The following is a 26,235-nucleotide window of genomic DNA, read 5'->3' on the forward strand; positions in this document are numbered from 1 at the left end:
AGAAGTTTCTCAACCAGAATCCACAATTTCATGGAAAATCGGATGGAATTCTAATTTGATTCTAAAAAGTTTACTTTGGGGCATAAATCTCGGAACTGTTCTATTCACGAGAGCTGAGAAATATATATAATAAGAAAATAAAATTGTACGGTAGACGAATATTCATTTAAGTTGTTATTGCTCGTTACAGCGTTGTTGTTTTCGAGTTTTCTTTTGTTTTAAATAAGTTCTCAGATTGGAAAAAAAAACGCAAAACCTCAGCCGCTACGCGGCTGAGGATTCTGTAACGCGAGACGTGCCTTAGCAGTACGCCTAAAGGTACGTCTCGCGTTTCAAAAATCTCTGCACCGTGGCCGTGGCCACGGGCGCGTGCAAAGAATTCACAGAATCGCCTCGAATGTTTGGTCGCACTTTGCAGTGTTCGGCCTCGCGCTGTGCTCGCAATTCGACACCGCCAGCCATGCGGCGCCGATCCTGGTGGAGCGATGTACCCGCGCCCTCGAGGAGCAGGCGTTCGCCGACACGACGCTGGACCTCTACAAAGTCTACCACAGCAGCCCGCCTAATGAGCAGACCCTCAAGCTGCGACAGAAGCTGAACGAAGGTAAGACGGGCGCGCCGCGCCGGCCGGCAGGTTGAATCGCGCGATCGTGCATGCTATAAATAGCCCGGGCGGTCGTGCCACCGACGTTTGGCTCGCGGGTTGCAAAAATGTCGAGGCGCGCCACCAGATGCATGCTACATTGTGGAGGGCCCCTCCCCCGTTGCCCCTCTGCCTCTCCCTCTGAGGGAGGGCACCAGAAAAGCACGAGTGCGCGCTTATATTTTGCGCGACAGATCGAGATTTCAGGGACAACGAGCGAGCGAGCAGGCGGGCGGAATTCACGAACTTCTTTCGGGATTTGCGAGACAAAGATCCGAGCTGCGTGTTCTCCCCGTATTTAGCGATAAATCCTGACACTTGTACGTGTCCATCCGAAACTTCTTTTAAAGTTCCCGCGACGTTGTACCGCGCATGAATCAGTTGTTTTCAAAGTATAGTTGAAAAAAATTTGCGCCTTTCCTGGGAAAGACAGCGACCGCTTTTGTCTGTATTATATTGTGTATTATATCGTGCAGATTTAACCGTTTAACATGTCAATTGTCTGTCAAACATCGCGCGTCCAATGAACCGAGAGACAGTTTATCGATTTAATATATATTTACGATTATCATTTTAATAAATATTTAATATTTTTAAGTATACATCTTTCACAATTTCTCCGAAAAGATCAAACTGTCTGCAAAATTCATTGAGAAAGAAAGATTGTAGATAAGATTGCAGATAACTTGAGGGGAAACGAAAGAAACTCGTTAACTAATTAAAGATTTTTCGTTCAAAATTACTCGTGCACAATAATTAATTATTAACGCATAATAATTACATTAGTGTGATTAGTTATATTGATTAAACAAAAATATCAATGATTTTGAGCTGTCGTTATATCGAAGGAGATAATTTGGGGGGTTTATTTTTTATTATAAAAATTACGACTTTACTTTTGATTCTGAGTACATTTTTGTTGCTTTATAAATTATTAAAAATGTTAAATTGTTTTGGAAAAAAAGTGTTAATTATTTTATAAACTTTGTTGAATAATTTTTGCCTTATTCATTATCTTGCTATTTTATAAATTTAATTTCAATATAATATCGCATTTTTAATAATATTTGGCGATTTTTTTCCCATTTAAAATCAGGAACGAGGAGACGTTCTGATCTTTAAAATATTCAAAAGAGCAATTTATTATCATCAAAAATGTAATGAAGAATTGATAAAAACTCCAGAAAAAGAAAAGGATACGATGTTTTGAGCGATAATTAAAATCAATCACGTGCAGCAACATGACATAATATTTTCAGATGTCTGCAACACGGATTTAAGTATGTACACTCCCCAGTGTATTACCAGTATTCTGAAAAAGTTCTTGCGTGAATTACCAGACCCAGTAATCCCTGTGCAATGGTACGACAAATTTCTGGAAGCTGCGAGTAAGTATATATTTCGTAATTAAATTTAAAACTATGTTTTTTTATTAAGTTTAAAAATTTTTCACATTAACTCTCTGTACACGTTGATTTTCAGCACTTTTCCCATGCACATCAGCTCACGATACTTCTGAGTTAATTTTTATTTTGGAAATAATAAAATTCTTTAATGATTTTTGTATATTCTTTAACATCTCTAGAAAATATTTGTAAGTTATTTTAAAAGATTTAAATAAATTATAGATTATAATGTGCTCTTGGTTTTTTAAAGAAAAGAAATGCGCAAAATATGAATCATTATGTGTACAGAGGATTAATTGTCATAATTCATTGTTCGATTGCAAATGTCCGAATGTCCCGTTTTTGTCTTATACAGATAAAAGGTGCAGTGACGAACAATGCGCGACGCATCTCAATCAATTAGTAGCGCAGCTACCCGAGCATCATCGAAGCACATTGTGCCATTTGATGGCGCATTTCTGTCGCATTTGCCAGTTGCAGCATGGAAGAGGCTACACGGAACCGCCAACCATCCTCGTGCAAGTGCTCTGCCATATATTTCTCAGGCCGCCCTGGGAGCGAATCATGTGAGTGCCACGTGGAGTCTTACAGCCACAAGTGAAGAGTGGAGAGAAGAGTGTGGTTCACACGATCCCTTTTTTATTGGTGACACGTTATAGTGCGCCCAAAAAAAGAGTCGGTGTATTCGAGGATGCGAGTAACAGTTTGCTTTCCATCTTATCGACTAGCAAGCTAATTAAATAAAAGAATGTGACTTTCTAATTTGCTAGCGTTGAATTATTTAATTTTCTCTCGTAAAAATCATCATATAAATTCCAGGATATAATATTATCACGTAACGATGTAACACTATCATAATGATAAAAAAATTAACTGGTTCTACGACTATATTACTACTAACAGATAAGATTAGTTGTGATAAAATACTCATAACATTTTGACTACGAAAAATTTAGCACTTTGCACTGCATAATTTTACAGCCAAGTTGTTTACAACACGGAGGCACATATACGCATAACGGAATTGCTGTTATTGCACGGCGATTGGAACGAGAAGCTTCCGGAGTTTGCCAGTCCTCCGCAATTGCCACCACGTAAAGTTTCAAGACCACAGTTTCCGATTTTGGATCCGTACTCGGTTCTCGAAGACGAAGCTGTAGACAGAACGGCATCTGGCCCAGATACTGGCAAAGACCAACAGACGCACAGGTGATCTTCAAATCTAATTCTGATTTCAATCCAAATCTTAATCTAAGTTACAAATCCAAATCTTAATCTAAGTTACAAATTTCAATTTTAGTTTTAAATCTGCATTGGACTCGAATTCTGATCTTTCTCTCAATTTAGTTTTAACACGCTATGTTTAATTTTAGTTTTGTTTTTTCTCTTCTGTGGTTAATTCTTTTAAGATTTATGATAATTATTTATAACATTAGAGCCGCACTGGACATTTTAGCACATTCGAGGCAAAATATAAAAATGCAATTATAATAAAAAAACTATTATTTTTATAATATATAGAATATAATAAGAAATAATATATTTTAAAACCATCTCTCAAGTAGTGTCTTAAGATATTAATACGACTCTGTAATTGGTTGATCAATCTTAAGATAATACTTAAGACTATCTTTAATATAAGAATCGATTATGAATACCGGCTATAATATCGGCTTTAAATTTTGATTTTGATTACAGTCTGTGACAAATGATACAAATGGTTAATTGTAATTATCACTGAAAAAATTTTAGGCCGCGCACGCTACAGGACGCCGAATGGTATTGGGGTGATATCACGAGGGAGGAGGTAAACGAAATAATGAATGACTCGCCAGATGGCACCTTCCTGGTACGCAATGCGTCTTCCAAGGGCGGCGAATATACTCTAACGCTGCGTAAAGGCGGGACCAACAAGCTCATCAAAATCAGCCACCGAAATGGAAAATATGGATTTTCAGAACCATACAACTTCCATTCGGTCATCGAGCTGGTCGACTATTACAGGAATTGCTCGCTCGCGCAGTATAACTCGGTGTTGGATATTAAACTGCTGTATCCAGTGTCGCGATTTCAACAGGTATTCTCCTCGAATTTTCTGATTCTTTCCATGAAATGATGATTTTGTTATGTTCATCCTTTAATTTCATTCTGTTTTGTTTTTCAAAAAATAGGATGAGGAGATCGCAAATTCGACTGACATGACAAAGGTCATGCAGAAGTTTCTGGAGTTGGAAAAAGAAATAATTGATACGATTCGGCAGTATCACAACTGTTCGGAATTATACGTAAAAACGGCCAATGAAGTTACGTTGAAGCGTCAGGCATTGGAAGCCTTCACCGAGGCTATCAAAATGTTTGAGGAACAAATGAAACTGCAAGAAAGATTTCAAAAGGAGGCTCAACCCCATGAGATTTCAACGTGAGTGCTTTGTTGTTTTTTGTGCTAATCTTTTCTCTTAAAAAAATTTTTACATTTTAAATTTTTATAAAAACTAAACTTGAAATTTGCAGTCTTAACGCATTGTTTCATTGTAATTACATTAATGATGTTTGTGAGATCGTATAGGAAATAATAAAATTGAGATAATTAAGCGTGTTATCATGTTTAATAATTAGTTTGACAGACAACTCAGAACTGTTGAAGCAAAGACTGAAGGGCTTAGAGGACAGCAAGGAACAGTTGGATGAGAGTCTGAAGCAACAAAACGCCTACTGCAGGACCCTCGAAAGAGAAATGTACAAATTGAGATCGGAGGTTGGATTACTTGTACGACAAAAGGATCGTCATTCTCTGTACGTATTCCGTTTTTACTCGGACTGTGGATCGGACATTTCTTTTTTTTATTTACATCGGAGCTCAATTTAATTTGCGTTTTTGAACGTTGCAGATGGTTAAAGAAGAATGGGATGAAGCAGAACAGAGAGGAGGTGGATTTTGCAGTCCACTCTGACGAGAAAACGTGGCTCTACTTGCAAGGTTCTCGCACCGATGCCGATCATGTTCTAAAGGGCCGGCCTGATGGTACTTTCCTCGTCCGTCGATCAAGAACGGGCCAGTACGCACTTTCTATAATGTAAGTACTCTATCTTTTGAAACAAGTGACGTATATGTTGAATCAAGAATAAATTATAGAATAAACAATTATACAGATACCGCGCGAGATTATAACAGATAATAATAACATGCAAATTGTTTAAAACAAAGATTAATTCTCTTTTCGAGATTTTTATCGAGAATTTAAATAATCCAATTTAAAAAATTAACATTTACATTTTATTGATGGTTGAGACGATTTCGTGATTGCTGTATATTATTCGAGAGTTGTGATGTTACAGGTGCAATGGCACGGTACAGCATTGCATAATATATGCCACCGAGCGCGGCTACGGTTTCGCCGAGCCGTATAATATTCACGAGACCCTGAAACACCTAGTGCTACACTATGCCCAAAATTCTCTGGAGGAGCATAACGAGTGCCTGACCACCACTCTGGCCTATCCCGCATTTGCGCCGTCCGCGGCACTCGCGCAACTGCAAGCCCAGCAGAAGCAGCTGCAGATTCACATTCAGAATCAATTGCCGTACACGCGACCGCTCCACGAGAATCAACTCATCATGCCGCACACATAATATTGGCCTGTCGAGCGTCGCGATCAGGATACGCTCGAATCTGAGTACGTTCACGCATGTGCGCACACCCACACGTGAGTTCTGCTGCAACAAGCATTATTCGCCGACGCGATTGGCTGATTAATTGCGTCGCGCGAGCCTTCCTTGACAAGTTCGAGCACGTTCCGCTCCGGAGAAAGAACGTTTCTTCATTTGGAACGTTTCCTAAAATCGCGTACAATAATTATGCGTATTTTACAGTGAGAGGAAACAACTCTTCATGCGTATTGATATCGTGAAAGCGAGCAGTCTATAGTAACGGTTGCTTAATCATCATCAATAAGTAGGTCGCAAGATCTCCAAAAAGCGCGGAACACTTTGACGACGCGTAATAACCGTAACAATAGTAATCGTAAGAGATACTAGCGATAGAATTAGATATACACGCGTTATTGTGATACAATAATGATCGCTTCGACTAATGCTGAGGTTCCCAAATGGTGCGTCGCGACATGATTAAAAGACGCGATTTATATTTAAAAAAACGCAGAAGTAAGAAGCAGAAGAATAAACATTTTGGAAGATTATTCTAGAAAAATTAAACTACCTTTTTATATTATTGGTTGTTAAGTATATTATAAATATTAAAACAAATATTTAAATATTTTTAAATTGATGTATATAAAAATTATTTGAAAGCTTAAAGCTTCTTGAATTTTTTGAATCTTATTTGAACGTTTTTGTTCCGTAAATGTGACAAGACAAAAATATGATTAAGCGCGAAAGAAGATTCGAGACTTGACTTGTATTTTCTACATGCGTGATTAATAATGCGTGATGGACGTTTTGTAGTCACGTTTTTGTCAACATTATTAGGAACGCTAAGAAAATATCAGATTTAAAGGATTGTTAGATTAAAAATATTTGGGAACCTCTCGACTAACAGGACCAACAACGCGACGGATGTCACCGGCTCTTCCTCAGGGTTTTCACAACGCGGAGAGTCGAAGGTTTGCGTCGACACTATAGCAGGATAGTGGCGGTATGCGTCTCCATCGTCACCGATATTCTGTTTTTCGGAACAGAAGCGTTTTTGATTATGACGCTTGTAATCATGCAAAATTAATCCTCTCGGAAACGTTGGCATGACAAAGACACGCCGTCGGATCAGCGACCGGGATAGCGAGGTCCATTTCGTTCGCGTAGATTGTTTAGGTAATCAGGGTAGTCGTCATATAATCGTCTAACCCTTAACAGCCTGAATCTTTCCCAAATATCGATTAGCTCGTATCGGGCGGTTATTTAGTTTAAAACTAACTGAGTTAGTAATATTCATTATTATTTAGCTACATAGCTGCCTATGTAGTATAAATCGTGCCCTTTTTAGAAAAGGCAATTAAAATATTATAATAATTATTTACAAAAGCTTAATATCTTTTGAATTCCTATAATTATATAACTCAGTCACTGAAGTAGTCACAAGGCTTACTGCGTTGTCATATCTTGTTGCGAACCCTCCACAAATGACACTCATTTTTTGTGCAATAAGTTAATCTATCATGCATTGTTGTTTGATATATTTTTTTGTAATACATTTTATTTCTTCCTATAAAATTTGTATTTGATATGAATTAATATCAATTCATGTTATATGAAATGTATGAATCAAGATTTGCATAATTTCATTGTAATGATGTTGTACCTAAATACGATCATTTTAGGCTTTTAAGGGTTAAACGTGGCCATTCAAAAATCGAAAGATGATTGCTTCCTTGCTCGAAATTCCCGATCGCTTCTCATGCGAACATCGTTCGCGGCTCCAAGAAAGACGCGTGCTGCGATTCGCATAAAGATGGCGCCGGCGTCTTTTTTTTGCGATATGCTGAATTATGATAGTGATATTAGAATGTAGTCGAGTGAAATTCACATAAAACCGTCTTTATACCATTTTATAGTAACCGAAAAATTGGCTGCAAGAATCTCGCGAGGTTATCTTTTTCAATAGAAAAGGACTAAGGTCACAGGATTTCTTCGAACATTGTCATATATCCTACGTATTAACTTGTAACATGTCTGACTGTATTTTCTCAAATCATTAAAAAAATGGACCCGCTCAGTTCTTGTAGCCAAATCTTCGAGTTTAATCACAAAGATGGACCGGATATTTCCGTTGTCCTTTCTCGATCGCGTTCCGCAGCTGATCGCGACGAAGTTTCCTCGATGAGAAAGAGAAAGAAAGAGAGCTTTTTTTATACATTAGATTTCAGACGTTACGCCAAGCAGATTTGTGAGAAAAGATATATACACATATATATCTATATATTGTCTGTGATTTTTTTCGGATTGTCTGTGAGCGAAGGGAGAAAAGTTATCGCATTTGTCGTTTCTGATCGCTTTTGTCCCTAATTTCTCACTTTCATCTTTCTTTTCTTCCTTTTCTATACCCTGTCTTTTTTCGAATATCCGTGAGTTTTCTTTTTTACTAAAACTTCAATGTACGTCCTCGCGATTAACGCGTCGAGTCGGTCTTTCTCGCTGTCGAGGTCCATTTTAGCTTTGAACGGTTTCAAAAATACCGGCGATGAGAGGAAAGATCAGAACGCAACAAGAGTTAAGAATGCATAATAAAAACTAAAATTGAGAAAAAAAGCTAAGTGCGAGAAAATTAATTGGTGAATCACAATGGAACGATGCTAGTCTTTATTCTGAAACGTAAACAATGTTTTTTAAGATTCTAATAAGAATCGAAAGCGTCTACATTTATCCTTTGTCGTTCTGTTGTGTGTCGATAGAGCATCCGTCGTCATTATTCTTTTATACTGGGTTTTTCTTTTAATCGGCCTTCTTCGTTACGTTCTGATCTGAACCATCGAAATAAAAAAACGCACGGATGCGTGCCTGAGAAATCTCACATTTACAGAGCGGTCGGTAAATGGCGAGAGTGTATCGGGAACGTTTCACGTTCAATAAGATCGGTGGTTCCTCAAGTTCTTCTCGCGCTACCATAATCGAACAGGGAGTTGAGAATCAACGGATTCTATTTGAATAGAATAAATCGAATAAGTATTGATCATCAATGAGAATCAGCTATGTTCCTTGTTCAACGTCTGATTCGTTTTTCAATTTTATCTATTTGCTATGTCTAAGTAAGTAGGAATTGTTTAAATTAAAAAAGTCATAAGTCGAGTTTAGAAAAATCTTGTTGAAGTATTTTATCAAACATGTGGCCGAATAAAGGTCGATTTTTATCACACATCTGGCGTTGAACGCGGTCGTTCGATTATTCATTATTCACGTCGAAAATCGGATAACCATTTTTAACGTCAGATGCATTAAAGAGGAATGTAAATGCGAAATATTCTGTTTCGAAACACGAATGTACACGATTTGCAAGTAATTTTAAATTATGCTGAGTGTAGATGTGGGAGTATGTGAACGCGATGCTTCTCATTTGTACGCGTTTATCACTTTTACGATTATATTTATAATCTTCTACGTATCGCGCGACGGAAAGGTGACCGAGCGAGAAAGATTGGCGTGGCGTCTCCCTTTTCATTCTGAAGAAAAGCGCAGAGCGACGAAGGAAAAAAACGTCGCGCGAGAGAAAAACGTAATCGGTGAACGAAAGGCTCTCGTTTGCTCATTTCGAACGTTTCGGAATAGAACGTAGATTTAGGTAGAGTTTAAGATTTTTTATACAGAAAAGGAGGAAAGAGGAAGCGGGAGAGGCAAGCGGCCTGGCTCGCTACCACCGTGATTGTCCAATTTGTCGTCCGTCGTCGTTCGTTTCGTTTCTTCGCGTCCTCGCGTCTCTCGTCGTGTCATTCTCCTCTTCGAGGCATATTCGCTTTTTATTATTTTATACGTTTCGTATTTTGTGCTCTCTGAAGAGCAGCGCGGCAACGACGAATAACTTCTTGTATCTCGGGTAACGGATTTGCGATCGTTCTCGTTTCCTGAAGTTTTAAACGCTCTCGTGATTGTCGGGCCGTAATTAATTTTTGCCGTAGGGCAAAATGCCGTGTGCCATTAATCGAGTCTTTCGGTGATGGACAGTAGTGAGAACTTATCGAATTCTATTGAGTTACGGCAATCTCTTTGCGATTTTTCTTGTGGGAGTTGATCTTCCGGTGTAAAGGAAAGTACGGAGGAAACGAATCGACGACGATGGACGACTCTTTTATAGTGTTAAGGACGGGTTATACAAATATGACCGACGAGTACGATTTGCGATAAAATCTTATGGTGTGATGCAATTACATTTATTATTTTGTGTTAATATTACATTTGTTATGTTAATAATATGAATAATAATAATATAATTAAATTAAACAATTAGATGTAATATATTATATCTATATATTTTTATGTTATTTTTAATGAAAAATGTATAGACAAAAATTCTCTGATTTTCTAAATTTTACACAGGCAAAAACTACGTAAAGTATATCTATCACACATATTTAAACATAAAATTTAATATTTTATATTCTCAGATGCACTCAAATTTAATATTTTTATGAAAATAAATTTTACAAATCAGAAATCTCATGTATAGCTACAAGATATAATTAGAATTATGAGGAATTTTCATTATAATGTTAAGATAATTTTTTAATTTTTATTTTTTTGTTTTAAGAAATTAATTTGAATTTGAATGTCTCTATTAGTGTTATGTTCTCTCCTTAATTTATATTAATATTTTGCGAGCGTAAAAATTCCGCAATGCGGAAAGCAAAATTGAATGCAAAAGAAAATGCATTATTTAGTCATTTTCTCGAAATCTATCTATCGCGACTCGCACTCGTCGTTGCTTTCCCAGTGGGAAATATTACATTTATACAGGTGCGTGCGTGCACAGTATGAATTTTTACACACACACACACACACAAACACACACACAAAACACTCATGGAATAGATACACACGAAATAAATAAACGAAGCTATATAAATAAATATATATATTATATATATATAAATATTATATAGATGCGATATGTTGTGCGTCGAGAAATATATATGGTGCAGATATGAAAAGAAGAGAGAGAAAAGAGGAAAACGAAAAAAATATATATATATCGAGTATATATCTATATATATTTTTACTTACTTTCAAAGCAAACCTTTAATTGATTATTTATAATATATTCGTGCGTACATGTATACATATATATACATATATTATGTATACACATACATATATAAACATGATGAAGCGTCATGTTGTATTAATCACGCAACTCCGTGAGTCTCGTCGATTGTGAGTTCCTTCGAGGAGGCTTTCGGATGAGCGTGTCGAATAAGGCACACACACATACACACACATACGTGCGATACCAACAAATCCCACAAGATTTGAAGTGTCGAGTCAAATTGAGCCGGATCGAGTCGCCAACAAAAAGCCCAAGATCAAAGGATCGAAGCGATTCGCGACACGACCGTCTTGAGATTGTGCAGATTGGTTTTTTAATATTTTTGATAGATTTCGATTGTACGCGTAATAATTTTTATCCTAAATTGCGAACGATCGAGCTTGATCTAGCTTTTTTTAAATTCGCGCGAATTACGTGCTCCGCCTTATAGAAATAAATTCGGGATAGAGAAATACGTGATATCTTTACCGTGTTTTTTTCTGGCGTGTGCGCGAGAAAGTTTCGCCGAAATTCATTTCGTCGAAAATGATGTATCATTTTCTTTTCTCACCAAGATACTGTGAGAACTTTCTTTCAGACTCACCTAGCAAAAATTTCGCGCAGTATTTATCAAAACTCTCGTTTCTTCTTCTAATTTTTTCTACCCTGTATTTCTTCACCATTCATAGCTATTTACAAAGAAATTTTGCCGTTATTTATTTTCTGTACGATACCAATTCACAACGAAGTTTTTCGACATATTTATCTACCAGTGCTAATTCACCATTAACGCTACGTAATTTAATCAAAGTCCGTTTCAGAAGATTACATAGTGTCGATAAAAAATCTGAAATCACATACTAGAAATCCTAAGAAATAAGAAAACTTCTACCGGAGATAAATATTTTGCAAACAAAGTTAAAATTTTTTTGTTTTCTAAATTACGTTAGTGAAACGTAATATTGAGAGCTTTTTAATTTAACGCATATTTTTTTATTTGAATTATAAATAATCCAGATTTTTAATCGATACTATTAGTAAAATGGCATTTCTTCGGAACAGGACAACAGACATGTCTCGAATGAGCTTGTTCGGATGATCTTGAAAACGATCTTTCGAATATTTCGAGGGAATAAAAATGACGAAGCGTCTTGAAAGAATCTTGCCGTTGTTTCGTATCAACAAAAATCGCGTGTGCGTGCCTATCATGATCGTGAAAAAGGCGATTGGCGGGAATCATAATCATCAAGCGCTGATAAGCCGCTGTTAAAAAATCAGTACAATTTCGATAGGTTTCATCTTCTCGCCCCCAATCTAGTTCTCCTAATGGTTGTTCCAAAAAGGAAAAATAATTGACACTTTTAATTAATGTAATTAAAAATTTATTCTCTAATTGTTATATATTATACATTATTATATTTTATGTATAAGTGTAAGAAAATATCACACGCGGCTGCCCGGAAGCCATGTCAAGTCATTGTGTAATGTAAAAAATTTGAAATCGTCAAAATTAGAAATTTCAATCAGTCACACTGTGAAAAGAAGGAACTGGATTAAATCGAGGCAGAAGTATATATGTGCTCCTTCCTCACACATGAGACATGTATTTAGATCGCGGAACAGGAGTGGTATTTTCTTTCTACTATTTTTTTTTTCTCGTGAAAGCCGGACACGGAGGCGGCGTCGTTCTATGATATCCGAGCCGATTGCTCTTTTGTACAAAGAACGGAAAAAAGGAGATGAAGACGAGAGTGAGAGTGGTACTTCAGTGGCGTGAATGTTTTCGGCAGGACCGGTCCGTGAAGAATGCTACGTCGAGGTAGCGATCGAGCTGTGCGTCACCCCATGATGGCATGATGCAATAATAGTTAGGTGCGCGAGGACGGTTGTCTTGGCGGTTAAATTTTCAAGTGGCCGAAAAATATTAACAGCGGTGGATTAAATTTCGGTGAAGCCCTTCTTGATATCTGACAAGCGCTAGAACGAGCGTTTTATCTGATCACACTTAACTATTATTGCACGTATGCGTGCGACGTTGATCGCGCGATTCGTCGGGCCGATTTTGCGTCGACATCGAATCGCGACCCGTGTCGCGTCAATTTGAGGAGATTAATTGGCGTTGCGTTCGATTTGAAGGAATTGCGACCATTACCGTCTAAGCCGGACGATATTAATATGTGCGTGAGCCTGGCCTTTTGGTGCGTACCCCCCAATGCTCGAAGTCGAATAAATAAAAGGACGCGATCGTGAGAGAATCGCGGTTTAATGAAGGAAGGGCTGGCCCTAAATACGAGCGTGTGAGACCACGTGAAGGAATGTTTCGTCAACCAGCGCGCCTTCGCGTGTTGCATTGTGATCTCTGAGAATTAACAAAAGAAAGAAAGAAAGAAACGAAGAGAGAGTGAATGAAAATAAACTTTGCCTTAGCTTTTGTACAAGCAAACGAATATGAGGGATTGCTGACGAGAAGCGGAAAGTAGACAGCCGGATGGTCACGAAACTTCACAATAGGCTGACATAATTGATTCTGACGATAAAACGATAAGTGATAAGAATTGATGAATCTAATGAGCTGTTGTAGATGCGTGTGAGTGGGAGGGAATGAGAGATAGCCTTGCAGCAAGAGAGAAAAAAGATACGATAATAATCAAATTGTGTATGAATTGTGCGTATTTGTATACAATGACATAATGAAATTTTCTCGCGTCGGTCCAGCACCGGGATAAACTTTTTTTCAAAGGATTGATACAAAGATGAAAATTAAAAAAAAAAGAGAGAAGAAAGATAGGTGCACAGCAACGTAGAAATTGAAGTTAACCGATGCGAATCCGCTATAAATCAATGTAATTATTGTAGATCTAACGATTGTAACCGCAAAATGAGCGCTAATCGAACGATTTCATATAATTAATTAAATATACACTCTCACCACACAATTAGCGATACATAATATAATTAATTGATTATATAAAATCGCTCTCATCGATATTCTCTCCTCATAATCATCCGGTCGGATAATCTCGCGGGGCCGATCGATCGTAACGTGCGAATGTGAAACGGGCGTTTGCTGCAAGGCGATAATAATCGATCATTAATCAATGATGCGGATGCCGGTATGAAGGAGGATCATGCCGGGTGCGAAAGTTGTAAGGGAGCACGGAGACGTGGGCGTAAACGCAAAAGTTGTCGACATAATATTACATTATTAACGAACGTATGCTGTCCCACTGTGATAAAAACTTTTGTTTTTGCATGTAAAAATATATACTACTATTATAATGCCATAAGCGCGCGCGCGCGCGTGCAAGATAGAGAGAAAGAAAAAAGTGAGTGTGAGAGTGAGAGAGAGAGAGAGAGAGAAAGAATGATTGAGAGAGTGTATGTATCACATTAAAGTAGTACGCGCATACGGATAGATATGTGTATATCTATATATCGAGATTCACTCACGTATGATCACGAATCGATCTGGGCATCTGTGTATGCGCGTACGTACACATATACACATATATACGTACATATATACATAACATATATACATGTACACACATATATACATACACACATGAATGTACAGAGGCAACAAGTAAAATATATTGTGATCGAGCGTGTATACACGTAGGCAGATTACGCATGCGATTACGGAGAATGCGAAAACTTTTATTATTACGCACGCCATGTATACATACGCTGATGAAGGACAAATTATTACCGTAATTACCATTAATATAGTATCGAACACCGTAGGATACCACCGTTCGCCGAACAGTGCGGCCGAAAATTTCGCTCATTCAGTCGATCCTCGCGGAATTCGGCACACTCGGACAATCCTTTTGTATCTTTTATCACACATACCCATCCTCGCCCGGAGACACAAACACACATACACACATACACATAAACACGATACACACGTACATCGATCCGCGAAAAAGTTTTGCAATTTTAGCTTCGTTAGCAATAATACGATTGTCGTGACGCTGTTGATATCTTTCAGAAATTTATGATTTCCGCGTGCTTTTTTCCGCGGAATACGGATCAGCCAGGTTCAATCGAGGAGACCGAACTAACAAATTGTTCTCTCGTCCTAGCAAACGTCCATTCTTGCGATTACCTCGACTGTCAATTTTCACATTTTGTCCAGGATCTCGTAGTTAGACGATACGTCCAGCCTCGCATCAGGATTTACGATTAAGGGAGACAAATAAATCGTGTGGCGCCTTCTCGCGCAAAGCGATCTTTCTCAACGAAAGTTAGACGAGCAGCGCGATTGTTAGCTCCGTCTCTTCGATTACCCCGCCGCGAGATTAATTTTATCGAAAATCGTGGATCATTGTGTCGTGCCACGCAGAAATGTGCGGAAGAACGTAAGTGATTAGAAATCTTTACGATTGAATTATACACCGCTTCTTCATTTATTTCACATTCTTAAGAAGCTTAAGGAAATTATTTTGAATATTCTCAAGAAGTAAAAAAAAAAAAAATAAAAGTTATACAATTTTTTAAAATTATTTCACACGAATTAGAAAAATTAATTGAATAGAAATTTTTAACAGATGATTTAAAATGTGAGAAAAACGATCGGGGTAATTTAATTTCGAAAACTAGTTATTCCTATTGAAGTAATGGTGAAATGAGTGAAGAAGAAGTGTGTAATTGAAGTTTGATTTGTGAATTCGAGATTTTGATTGGATTCTTGATCGGAATTGAAAGGAGCGCGCGAAGCTGATAACTGGTGAGATTGCCTTTTGAGCGCGTGAAGTTGATGGTATAACGTTTACTCGCTTCTTTGCGCAACGGTCATCTTCATATTGTATCGTTTATTTGCTAGAAGTACCATGTAAGATCATTTATATTTGCATATGATTAATATGTTTTACTTATAATCTATCGTGTATTTCTTTATTAGTGTCTCCTTTTGGAAACCACTATCACCTTTCCCTTCAATTTTACTTTTGATTTGATGACAAAGGAAAATCATACTGCGGCATATAAATGAAATATATATAATAATAATAATAATAATGCATAGAATGAAGTTAAATGTTAATAAATATATAATAATTTTTCTCCGAACAGATAACAGTATGGACAAAGATTTTAAAATTAAGATTTTAAGAAATCCATTAAAATAAACAAGTAAAAAAACACTAGATTCTCTTGCCAAAAATGTTATATTTACTATTAATTTATATTTTTCGTTTACTGTGTGATTCTTACTCAAACAAAACTGTTTGCGATGCGACACTACTAATAAAAAACAATTTGGCACCATAACTCAGATTTTTAGTAGTCAGACTTTATTAGTAGTGTCGATTATTAGTGGGGAGAGACGGGTAGAGACCGGGAGAGACGGGGAGAGACCCGGAGAGACCGGGAGAGACGAGGAGAGACCGGGAGAGATGAGGAGAGACCGGGAGAGACGACGCGAGACCGGGAGAGATGAGGAGAGATGGGGAGAGACCGGGAGAGACGAGGAGAGACCGGGAGAGATCGGGAGAGACGGCGAGAGACAGGTAGAGACGGGGAGAGACCGGGAGAGACATCTACTAATAAAAAACAATTTGGCACCATAACTTAGATTTAAGAAAATTTTGTTTAGTCTTTAGAAAATCTTTTAATTATGTTAAATATTGTTTTAATTTAATTAGTTAAAATTTAATTATGTTAAATGTTAAATGTCTTTTTGTTTCCTTAAAATCTAATTTCTTGAACTTGTTTGATTAAAAACGCAACAGCATTTTTAGAAATATATGTTATCTCCCTTATTATATTATACATTATATATTGATAAAAGTTTTTTTCCGAGAAAAAATTTGATTATTTTGTTTAAAGATCAACATAAATATGAGTTTTATTGAAATTTGTATCGTTTTTCTTATAAATTTAAATTGAGTAATAATATTGCAGTAATATTAACAGAGCTGTCAGAAGATACATTGTTATTGAAAAAAATTATAGATTTTATACAACTATCATCAAAATAGTGACACCGATGTTTTCAATCAGCGAAAATCCAACATTTCATGTCGCACCGATAGATTCCATTTTCCCTCTTCGAACGTAGGGCAACGGATCACACTCGAGAGTTTCCTCAAGTTAATCTTCGGGCTTTGCGAACGAGTTTCTCTCGAGGGATTGAACATGATTCACTGCTCGAAAGAGAGCGAGAGCGCGGGTACGTACTGAGTACACACGACCGCCTGTAATCAATAAACGCGAATTCTTTAATTCGGATCGGATCTATCGGTGTACACTTGACGAGCGCCACAGCGCTCTCGGTGACTTGCGCTAATGCCGAAGGCAGCCGAGCATAGAGCCGCTTTGAAAGTGAGATTAATCGTGCGAGACCTATCCTTACGTCTGAGTCATAAGGATCTCGCAATTATAACGTCATAATTGAATTACAAGGATGGTGGCCGCGGAGGGCGCAACCCGTGACCGCGCGTACGCCGAAAGCGCGACTTATCATTCGTTCCGGCTCCGGTTTCGGGAACGCTCCGCTTCTTTCTCAAATTCTATTGAGAAATTATTTAAACGTAACGTAAACATTTTATATTTTTCAGGAAATAAACTCTTCTAATATTGATTTATTAAATGTATTAAATCAGACATATTAAAAATTATAAATTTGCAACTCGATAATCACAAGCGATAATTCAGACGTAACAAATGATAATTCTATAAAATATCGTTAATCTTTATTATACCTAATTGATAGAGAAGTGTTTTGTTTATACATTGTTATATAATTGTTGTGCATATATGTTACATATTGTGTGACATATACAGTAACCAACTTTCTACAATATCTCTTTGTTCAATTTTAATTACATTTTCATATCGTACATCAATAAATCGTTTTTTTACCTTTTGTAAATGTTGAATTTTTATCGATGTGTAATTTTGCACGCGTGCAGTGTTAGTTTCTAATTCGCGTGAATTGTTTGCCACGAACTGCTTCTCCGACGGAAGACACGAGTCAAATTCTTAGGATCGTGAAGCCGTGTTCCTGACGGCTGTTTTTTTTTTTCTTCTTTTTACGTTACGTTACGCAATCACGCGCGGAATTAAACAAAGAGACAACGCGCGTGCAGGCGAAACGGGTTTACGCGTGCGGATTCTAACAAGCGAGATGACCATACGGACGCCGCGAGATTATAAAGGCACCTCTGCAATTTGCCAATTATGACAGAGCGAAAGGTGACATTAAAGATGACTTTAATTGAGCCGCGTATGCCGGTGCCGAGTGATTCCCCTGGCTCAACCCTGGAACTTCGTGCGTTCTCGCGCACGTTGCATACGTTGCGATTGCGCAATCCGCCCGGAAATACTTGATTGGCGCTTAATTATTGGCATTGTTATCGCCAGTGGCAACATAACGGTCGTGAAAATGTGGCGAAAAATTCTATCTTGATTTTCCACGGTGTGTAAGGTGTTTCGTTCGCGTTCAAGGTGTAATAAGGTGTTTTTGCTCGTAAAATCGTGTCGTTACGATGCGGTTATCTCGAGCAGAATGGCTCGGCAAATAATATTTGTTCTCGCGGTACGGCGGCTTTTGTACAGGTAGCGATAAAACACTTGCAGAAGAAGCCGCGCTCCAACTCATCGTCTAATAATGCGTCATTATCGTGCCGCGAAGAAATACGATCTTACGTATACGATCTTACGGACTCGACAGCTTTATAGGAATAAATATCTTGTCAATTCGCGAATAAATGACAACGAATAATTATTACTCATTGGATTACAACTCGAGCTTCTTTTCTATACCCGCGTCTCGTTAATTCGATGAAGGATGTGAAATTGAATTAAATGTAAAAATGATGTATTGCCCCAAACTACAAAATTATGATTTTTTTTAATCATTATAGCTACAAAATCGTATATTTATTGTATATTCTATATGATCTTAAATAATTTTAAACGTAATCTTTGTGTTCGAAAGTAAATCTTTTGAAGAAGAAAAAAGAAACAGTGAACTTATTGATTTAAAAGAGAGCCATTCAAATGCGGAAATTTTCTTTTCTGCTGTAACCGCAAGAAACTTTACGATAGAATTATCGTGATTTGTTGTAAGTTGTTTGCGGAACTTTCGTATTTATATGATCCTCTTGCAAATCGATAAGATTAAGCTTCTTGTCAGCCTATTGCAGAAAATCGTTTTTACAATGCTCTGTGTATTGTAAAAATTCGATATTTTCTGCAATTGTCTATTTAATTCTATTTAATTATATCATAATAAAATTGAATCGAGTGAGGTATCATTTTAAGTATTACGATCAATCGAGTATTACATCAAGTGCAGATTCACTTGCGCTATAAACAGAGCTGCTTATCAACGGCGGCATTTCATTTGAAAGATTAATCTGCAACAATTCGGTTTGTCAATGTTTGTCCGTGTTTGCGGGATGCTAAACGGCGAATCGTTAAAGAGCGGGTTAAAATGGTACACGATGGTACGCGCTACGAAGGGTTTGGCCCGCATAATTACCAACGACGATCGATACTCCCGGGGTACCTTATCACGGTCATTGTATACGATGCTCCGCTGATGGCAACGTGAATACGCGGCACCTTCCGTCCCGTTTTGAAATAAAACAATCCGAATAATAGCGCAAAAGTAGCTGCGTTATTACTAACGCGACGCACCAATGAGATATGTCATGATTACACCTTCCTTGTTTATACATGACGAACGATTACGTGGAATTAGAAATATTCATGTTCCGGGTCGAGTATCCGCTGGACGATTAACAAGCACAAGCTTATTGTTTTTTCCACTCCGGCGATTAGCTTCTCCGTCAGCCTTCGGGTTGCACAAATTATGCCACTTATCGTTATTATCAATATATTTATGGACCTCGTGTTAAAAATAAATGTATCTTTTTTTAAACGTTTGAACCGATATTTTTTTTTAATAATTTATAGAATATTCCTTATGGAGGGAAAATTGTTAGAAAAGAAAATATTCTTGCCTTTTTTAAATTCAAATTGTTAGTCCGTGCAATATACGTAGAATGTAAATTAATATCGAGTGCAATTTTTATTCAGTATCCGTATTGCAAAAGAAACAGTTTATCCTTCAGTAATGGGATCGAATATTTTCTCAATTAAATTTTCCTGGCGGCATACACAATTTGACGCGCTCACCTATGGGCGGATTTCAACCGGCAGCCGTCGTCGGCTCGACGTTTCATCCTCTCAAGACCGTCTCTCCTTCTCGCGAGGTATTTTCTACCTGCGATCATGACAGAAAATTTGGGCGCCGCCCGTGATTCAGTCACCGTCACGCCCGATGACTAATTCCGTTATTTCCATTGAGTAATTCCTCTCCCGGCCGGCCGGGAGAACCGAAGGAATTCTCTCGTTCTCGTCGAGAAATGCAGCGAGGAGACGGCCAAAAAGAAACGCGCCGCGCCGCCGGCGGAGAGAGAAAGAGAGAGAGAGAGAGAGAGAGAGAGAGAGAGAGAGAGAGCCGACCGGCGTTATTAAGCCGATTGATTATAGAGTATCGATCGGGAGATTTTTCACGGATACGTACTTTGACGGGCGCGCGGTGCACTTATGTCAGATCTCGACCGAACTCGCGGCCGACAATGAGAAAGCCGCCGCCGCACTTGCGCGATCCACGGTAATACCACGGTATTTGCACACTCGGTGACCTTGGAGGTATCCGTACCGCCCTGCCCGAGCCTTGAACTTGTACGCCGAAGAATCTCGCGCGAACTTGGCGACGGTCCAAGTCGATCTGCTAATGTCCATTTTCCATCAATGCCGATTAACTTTGATCTCTCGATTTAAATTTACTCTTTATCCCTTTCCTGTTTTTATACCTAGAGAAAGATGAAGAGTAAATTAAATCGAGATTAAGGTTGATCTACGTTGTTTGAAGTAGAGATTACAGTCTGCATTCTGAATGCAAATTAGAGACTCGCGTTTCTTTGTTTTCTTATCTAATTTTTATTATGCTAAAAACGACCGCATCTGAATCCGCAGGATACTTACAGTTACGATCGATCAAACATTCGGCGCATTTACCGATCTCGATTGCCTAGTCGTAAAGAAAAGACATGTAATTTGATTAAAAGGATAACTAGGATTATTTACAGATAAGCTAATTTTTTTTCAATAATTTTAAAATGTCCAAAAAAATATATTTACAAGATGGCCACTAAATAAAGCAGTTTTGAACTATAACAAAAAAATTAATATATTTTAATTTCCATGCCAACTGTATTAAATACTGAACATTTGTAGATTGATAAATTTATTCTTTTGGTTTTATTAAATGTCTAGATTTCAGCCAATGCGGGCTCAGACACGAATTTTTATGACTGCTACAATTTTTATTATTTTTACTCGCACAAAATTTAATTATAATTAAACCATGTATTATTATGTGTACAAAGTTTAAAATAAACAGTTTGCATAGTTTCCCAAGAAGAATTCACATGAAAATAGTTTTTTTTCTAGTCTCGAAACAATAATGTTTGCCTAAGAGCATCATTTATAGTTTATAATTCTTCCTTGATATAACAAATCGTTCAAATTATGAATTTAATAATACAGGTTTAACAGCGACATTTTATATTAAAGATTTCCTTGATCTTCCCTGCAACATCTTTTTTTTCAATATAAAGCTGTCATTTAATATCACGGTAAAGAGTGTCATTGTGTAAGTCATCTAAAAATACTTTCTGCAAGCAATTTTTGACGAATCGATAAAGATCAAACGATTAAATTAACAATCCGGGCGTATTGAGCATTTTCTTTTACAATGCGTTATTATTGTTTGATCGCCACTCACGACGTCGTAATAAAAGTTCCGTTACTACCTCGATGTTCCGTGATGGCGAATGTACATTATTGTCCGTCGTGCCTCGCGGGGATGAACATTATCGTCGCAGTAAGCAATGCGGTATCGACGCTATGTCCATTTCGATCGAAAGATACGTGTGCGACGCATCCTGTTATGCGCGATAATTTTTTTTTTTTTTTCACTGCCTTTCGCGTGGTCGAAGGCAAGATTTGATCTATATGCACGTTACTCATTTCCGGGTGCGTGCTTTGGGCCATTAGAACAAGCTAAATATCCCTTTCAAGAGAAACTGGTTGAGAAAAATCACTTTGTAGATCTCAATGTTTTGATTAATCTCACAAATTCATCAACACGCCTAGATAAAATATCTAAATGAATTTGAACACAAAATTAGTTTTAGTAATATCGAAGTCCTTTTGTTAAAGGCTTATTTTGTTAAAAATAGGAACAGAAAAATTAACTTCTGAAACTTTTTATTAAAGCAAAATTAAGATATGGAATTTTAAAAATAGAAATTTAGTTGCTACTGCAATATGTAATATGTAAATAAAAAATATATGTATTAATATTAATATAAATAATTATATCTCTAGCAAATATTCTATTCTCAAATTGTAACCGGTAATAAAACACTTATCTATTTTTGTTCAATTTATGGCAATATGTTATTCTATCTTTTTCAACTCCATACGACGTTTCTTTCGTAACACATGTTCCCCCCCCCCCTCGACAATGAGCAGGCTGTTAAAACAATCTGCCTCGAATACTTGTGTCTCGTAAAAACCGTTTAATAGAATTGAAGAGTAAGAGTGGAGTACGGCGCAGCGCCCTGAGCGGCTCCGCTTAGGAATTCCTCACCGGGCGAATACATCCTTATCGCGGCTCGTCTTTCACGAGGTGGTATACCCTTCGGCGGAGGTTATCTGTGGGGGCCGTCAGGTGAAAGGTGGAGTCACGGGTGACGAGCCTCGGTAGGCCCCCGTCGACGGTAGATGAGGTAGGGGGTTCCCCCCCTCGGGATCCTACGGCACGCATGTACCCCCCGGTAACGTTGGACCCCCACTTGCGGCCGGCCGGTGCGCGATCGGCGAAGACCATCGTCAAGCCGCCTACAGTTGTAGTCGGTGCACCACTCCGCGAGTACGCGACACTCCGCACGCGCGCGCGGCGGACACCCCGCGACAATCGAGCGCCGGTACTCGAGGAGGTACCAGACTACCAGCGGACGAGGCCGTTCGCAGAACCGGGCAACCGGCACACAAGTTACGATACGAATCGGTAAAGTGAGTGAGGACTCGAAATCTCGCGAAATCCGCGATCTTATACGGTATCCTCGAGTTAATGCATTAGTGAATTGGATATCCGGATGTACTCGAATCTCTCCCCGGTAAGGGAGTACCGCGACGAGAAGTACCGGTCACCAGGTCCATGTTTCACGTGCGATAGCAGTACGGACACTTCGCGCCACGAGTACGCGTACTCGATAATAGGAAAGACTCCAAATTCTGGAGTCACGTCTGGTGTATTCATTGATGAATATCTCGAACATCGACAGGATCAAAAGATCCACTATTGTCGCTTGAAATCCACATCCTGCTGTTTGAATCGCGGAACTTTCGATGCGACTACTGGTCTGCGAATAACCTGCGGATACTGATATTCACTACCTGACAAAACGAATTTTTTAATCTCTTCGAAGATCGGCAGAATATCTTTATTTTTTAATCGATTAAAATCGGAGAAAGAAGAGATACTTTACAGCAGGAAAATACAGTGAGTAATGTTGAAAACATAAAAAATTATATTCGAATATTATCAGTCATCAGTCAAGTTGCCTTGGTCATTAAAATGATTTTAAAGTAATGAAAAAAAGGGTTGACAATATAATCAAGAGTGTAAAGATTTTATAATATTTGAAAAAATGATATTTTGCGCAATAAAAATGTTCTAAAAAGCGTAAAATTGTCGCAATTGTTAGTTGACGATCTTTTCTCTTTTTTTTTGTTGAGAGAGAGAAAGAGAGAAAAAAAGAGAAATAAAAAGACAAATAATATCAAATTATTAAAAGAGATATATTGTAAAAAAAAATATATTGTGTAGCAATTTTTATAAAGATATGGAACAGTCTTCAGGAAAGTATTTATAATAAGATAGATATAATATTAAAAGAGGAAGCGTCAATAATTAATATTTTTTATGGATAAGAATCGTTCTAATGATTAATAACTTTGAGATTAGATGTGATGTACGTGTTGAAAAGTGTAGAATGTCTAGTCGTCTTTAATGGATTAAGACATTACATTGATTATATTGATGAATTAATGATACGGTAAAGCATGGTAATATTGCAACTGACATCCGCGAATCGGAAATTGTATGCGTGCTTACGCAGGAGATATTTTTGCATTAAATAGAATGAGGAAAACGCACGGACGGACGGCGTTTAATGCACGGTATTCGTATGCACACGCGATAATGGTGACAGTATTACGTTAATAGAGATGCGTGAGCGATCGAGATGTATGCGCGTGGCTTAAACGATCGTCACTTGAATGCAGTAGGATGAATCAGAAAGTACAAGCTCTTTGTCGAAGAACTTGCTTTCACAAAGAAAACTTTTAAAGTGTAGCTTAATTTCTTTTTTAAATTTTTTTGTGAGAAATTATATCGTTTTCTTACAAAAACGCAAATTGTAATAAGATACAGTTTTTTTTCTCGTATTTTACTTTACGTTTTGATTAATTTAATTTTTTTTAATAGTTACATTAAAAACAGATAATAGATATATCCTAAGAAATAATAAATAATAATTTTACAAATATTTATTATAAATATTTGTGAATATTTTGTTTACTATTTTATTGTGTTATAATTTAACAATATTATAATAATAATAACAATACAAGCATAAATATTATTTTTGCTATTTCTTTATATAAAATTTTATTTTTATCTAAAAATTTAGATGGCACGATTGAATTACGATTATTTAAGATCTTTTTTTACACAATTCTATAAGAAAAGTGAAACACATGTATTCACTGATCGAAGTAATGACCAGTTTTAAGGAATTCCATGATATTTATGCAAACTGATATTTCACCCTTGCTCACGAAATATCCATAATTCAATGAATCGACTTAGTTAATTGGCATTCCGTTAGCTATGGAAAGTTCAAGGAAATTCACTCGCAAGTGAGACTTCATTTAAAACTGGCGTTATATTTAGACGATTACTTGTTTACGATCGCTTTGCACTCCATTATATGCTAATTAGAAGTGCAGTCTAGTAATTAGAGTCGTGTTACTTTATGCTCAAGTAGATCCATCCGTATTAAGAATGCGATTATTATCGATATCCAGGGCGATTCCATTTGTTTCCATAGTTATTGTATGACAGATATCGAGTGTATTTTCTGATAGCAATAATCGAAACTAATTGAGAGATATTTATTAATTAAACGCTAATCTGTAAATGATACAATTGCGAGTAATGCTAATCCTCGTAATTATTCTTAATTAGCAAAGTGATTGAGAGAGACCGTTCAAGTTTTAAAGTATAATTTGTTTTTTTTTATTTGTTTTATTATTCTGTATTAAAATAAAAATAAAAAAATATAATTTTAAGTAATAAATAACTTATGTATTTAATTACAATTAATTTTTTAAATAAAAATTTATAAATTTTATTATAATATATAAACATTAGTTTTTTTGTAGATAAGGTATTAGGTACTTATATAGGTTATATAGTTAAAATATAATATAAAAGTATTGCAAAAAGTATTAGAAAAAAAGCAGAAAAAGTCAAAACTTATCACAATACTAAAAAAAGATTTCCGACTCTGCTTTCGCGATAAAATGAAGTCACAATCGAAAAAACAAACTAAAGAAGTTTAGGATAATTAATTTTGTTTCGCATACAAAGGATTAGAGTATTTATTGTGCACCACTAACCCTCTTTTTATCGATCGTACTATAAATCACTGTCATCACGCAAGTAAAGGTCTGTTTCGACAGAACGATTTTAAAGTGTTATCATAGAATAGATATTTGACATAAAACTATTGACACTTAAAAGTTTATATACATAAAATCGTATAAATTGAATAAAACCCGACCGCGTGAAAGATAACATGCTCAAAATAAAACGAAAAATAAAACAAACAACAATATTCTTTCCTGGTCTTTTAATAAAATTTTCTTGCAAGAATTTATATTATATATAAAAACTTACACAAAAATATTTTGCTCTACAAACAAAAATTTTAATTAAACCAAATAAAACTATTTAGTACAAATACTTTTTATTTATATAAAATAAACAAGATACTTTGAAATTATTAAAAATCAATCAACTAAACCGCTTTTGCTAAAAACATTAAATTCTTTTTTTAATACAGACTTTAAAAATGTTCGAACTTAATTTAAACAGTAAGACACTTTATTGCTATCACTGATGCCTTTAATTAATGAGTTATGTTGCTTCAGAATTTCAATACTGAATTTAATCGTCATTTAAGATTAGAAGAAGGTCGCTAATACTGCATAGACCTTGTAAAGCAGTACTTTCTTATTTCTCGGAAACTAAACATTGCACTATTGATATTAATACTGATAT

General features: G+C 36.7%; 2 protein-coding genes across 6 annotated transcripts in view; both read left to right on the plus strand.

The window, feature by feature from the left end:
• LOC105831984 (phosphatidylinositol 3-kinase regulatory subunit alpha) overlaps window positions 1–15,679 on the plus strand; it is a 67,328-nt gene extending 51,649 nt beyond the window's left edge. For all 5 annotated transcript variants that reach the window (XM_036286399.1, XM_036286400.1, XM_036286397.1 and 2 more), the window contains 9 exons: window positions 419–604; window positions 1,903–2,031; window positions 2,405–2,615; window positions 3,031–3,258; window positions 3,802–4,126; window positions 4,221–4,468; window positions 4,666–4,842; window positions 4,938–5,123; window positions 5,386–15,679. In XM_036286399.1, coding sequence (XP_036142292.1) covers window positions 419–604; window positions 1,903–2,031; window positions 2,405–2,615; window positions 3,031–3,258; window positions 3,802–4,126; window positions 4,221–4,468; window positions 4,666–4,842; window positions 4,938–5,123; window positions 5,386–5,680 — 1,985 coding nt within the window. In that variant the 3' untranslated portion in view covers window positions 5,681–15,679. The remainder of the gene's footprint in view (window positions 1–418; window positions 605–1,902; window positions 2,032–2,404; window positions 2,616–3,030; window positions 3,259–3,801; window positions 4,127–4,220; window positions 4,469–4,665; window positions 4,843–4,937; window positions 5,124–5,385) is intronic.
• Window positions 15,680–16,661: 982 nt separating this feature from the next.
• The window catches only part of LOC105831990, a 34,917-nt gene continuing 25,343 nt past the window's right edge, over window positions 16,662–26,235 (plus strand). The window contains exon 1 of the mRNA XM_012672547.3: window positions 16,662–23,388. The gene's annotated coding sequence lies outside the window, so the exon portion shown is untranslated. The remainder of the gene's footprint in view (window positions 23,389–26,235) is intronic.

This window comes from Monomorium pharaonis, chromosome 4, assembly GCF_013373865.1.
Source record: "Monomorium pharaonis isolate MP-MQ-018 chromosome 4, ASM1337386v2, whole genome shotgun sequence".
In the NCBI taxonomy this organism is placed as follows: domain Eukaryota; kingdom Metazoa; phylum Arthropoda; class Insecta; order Hymenoptera; family Formicidae; genus Monomorium; species Monomorium pharaonis.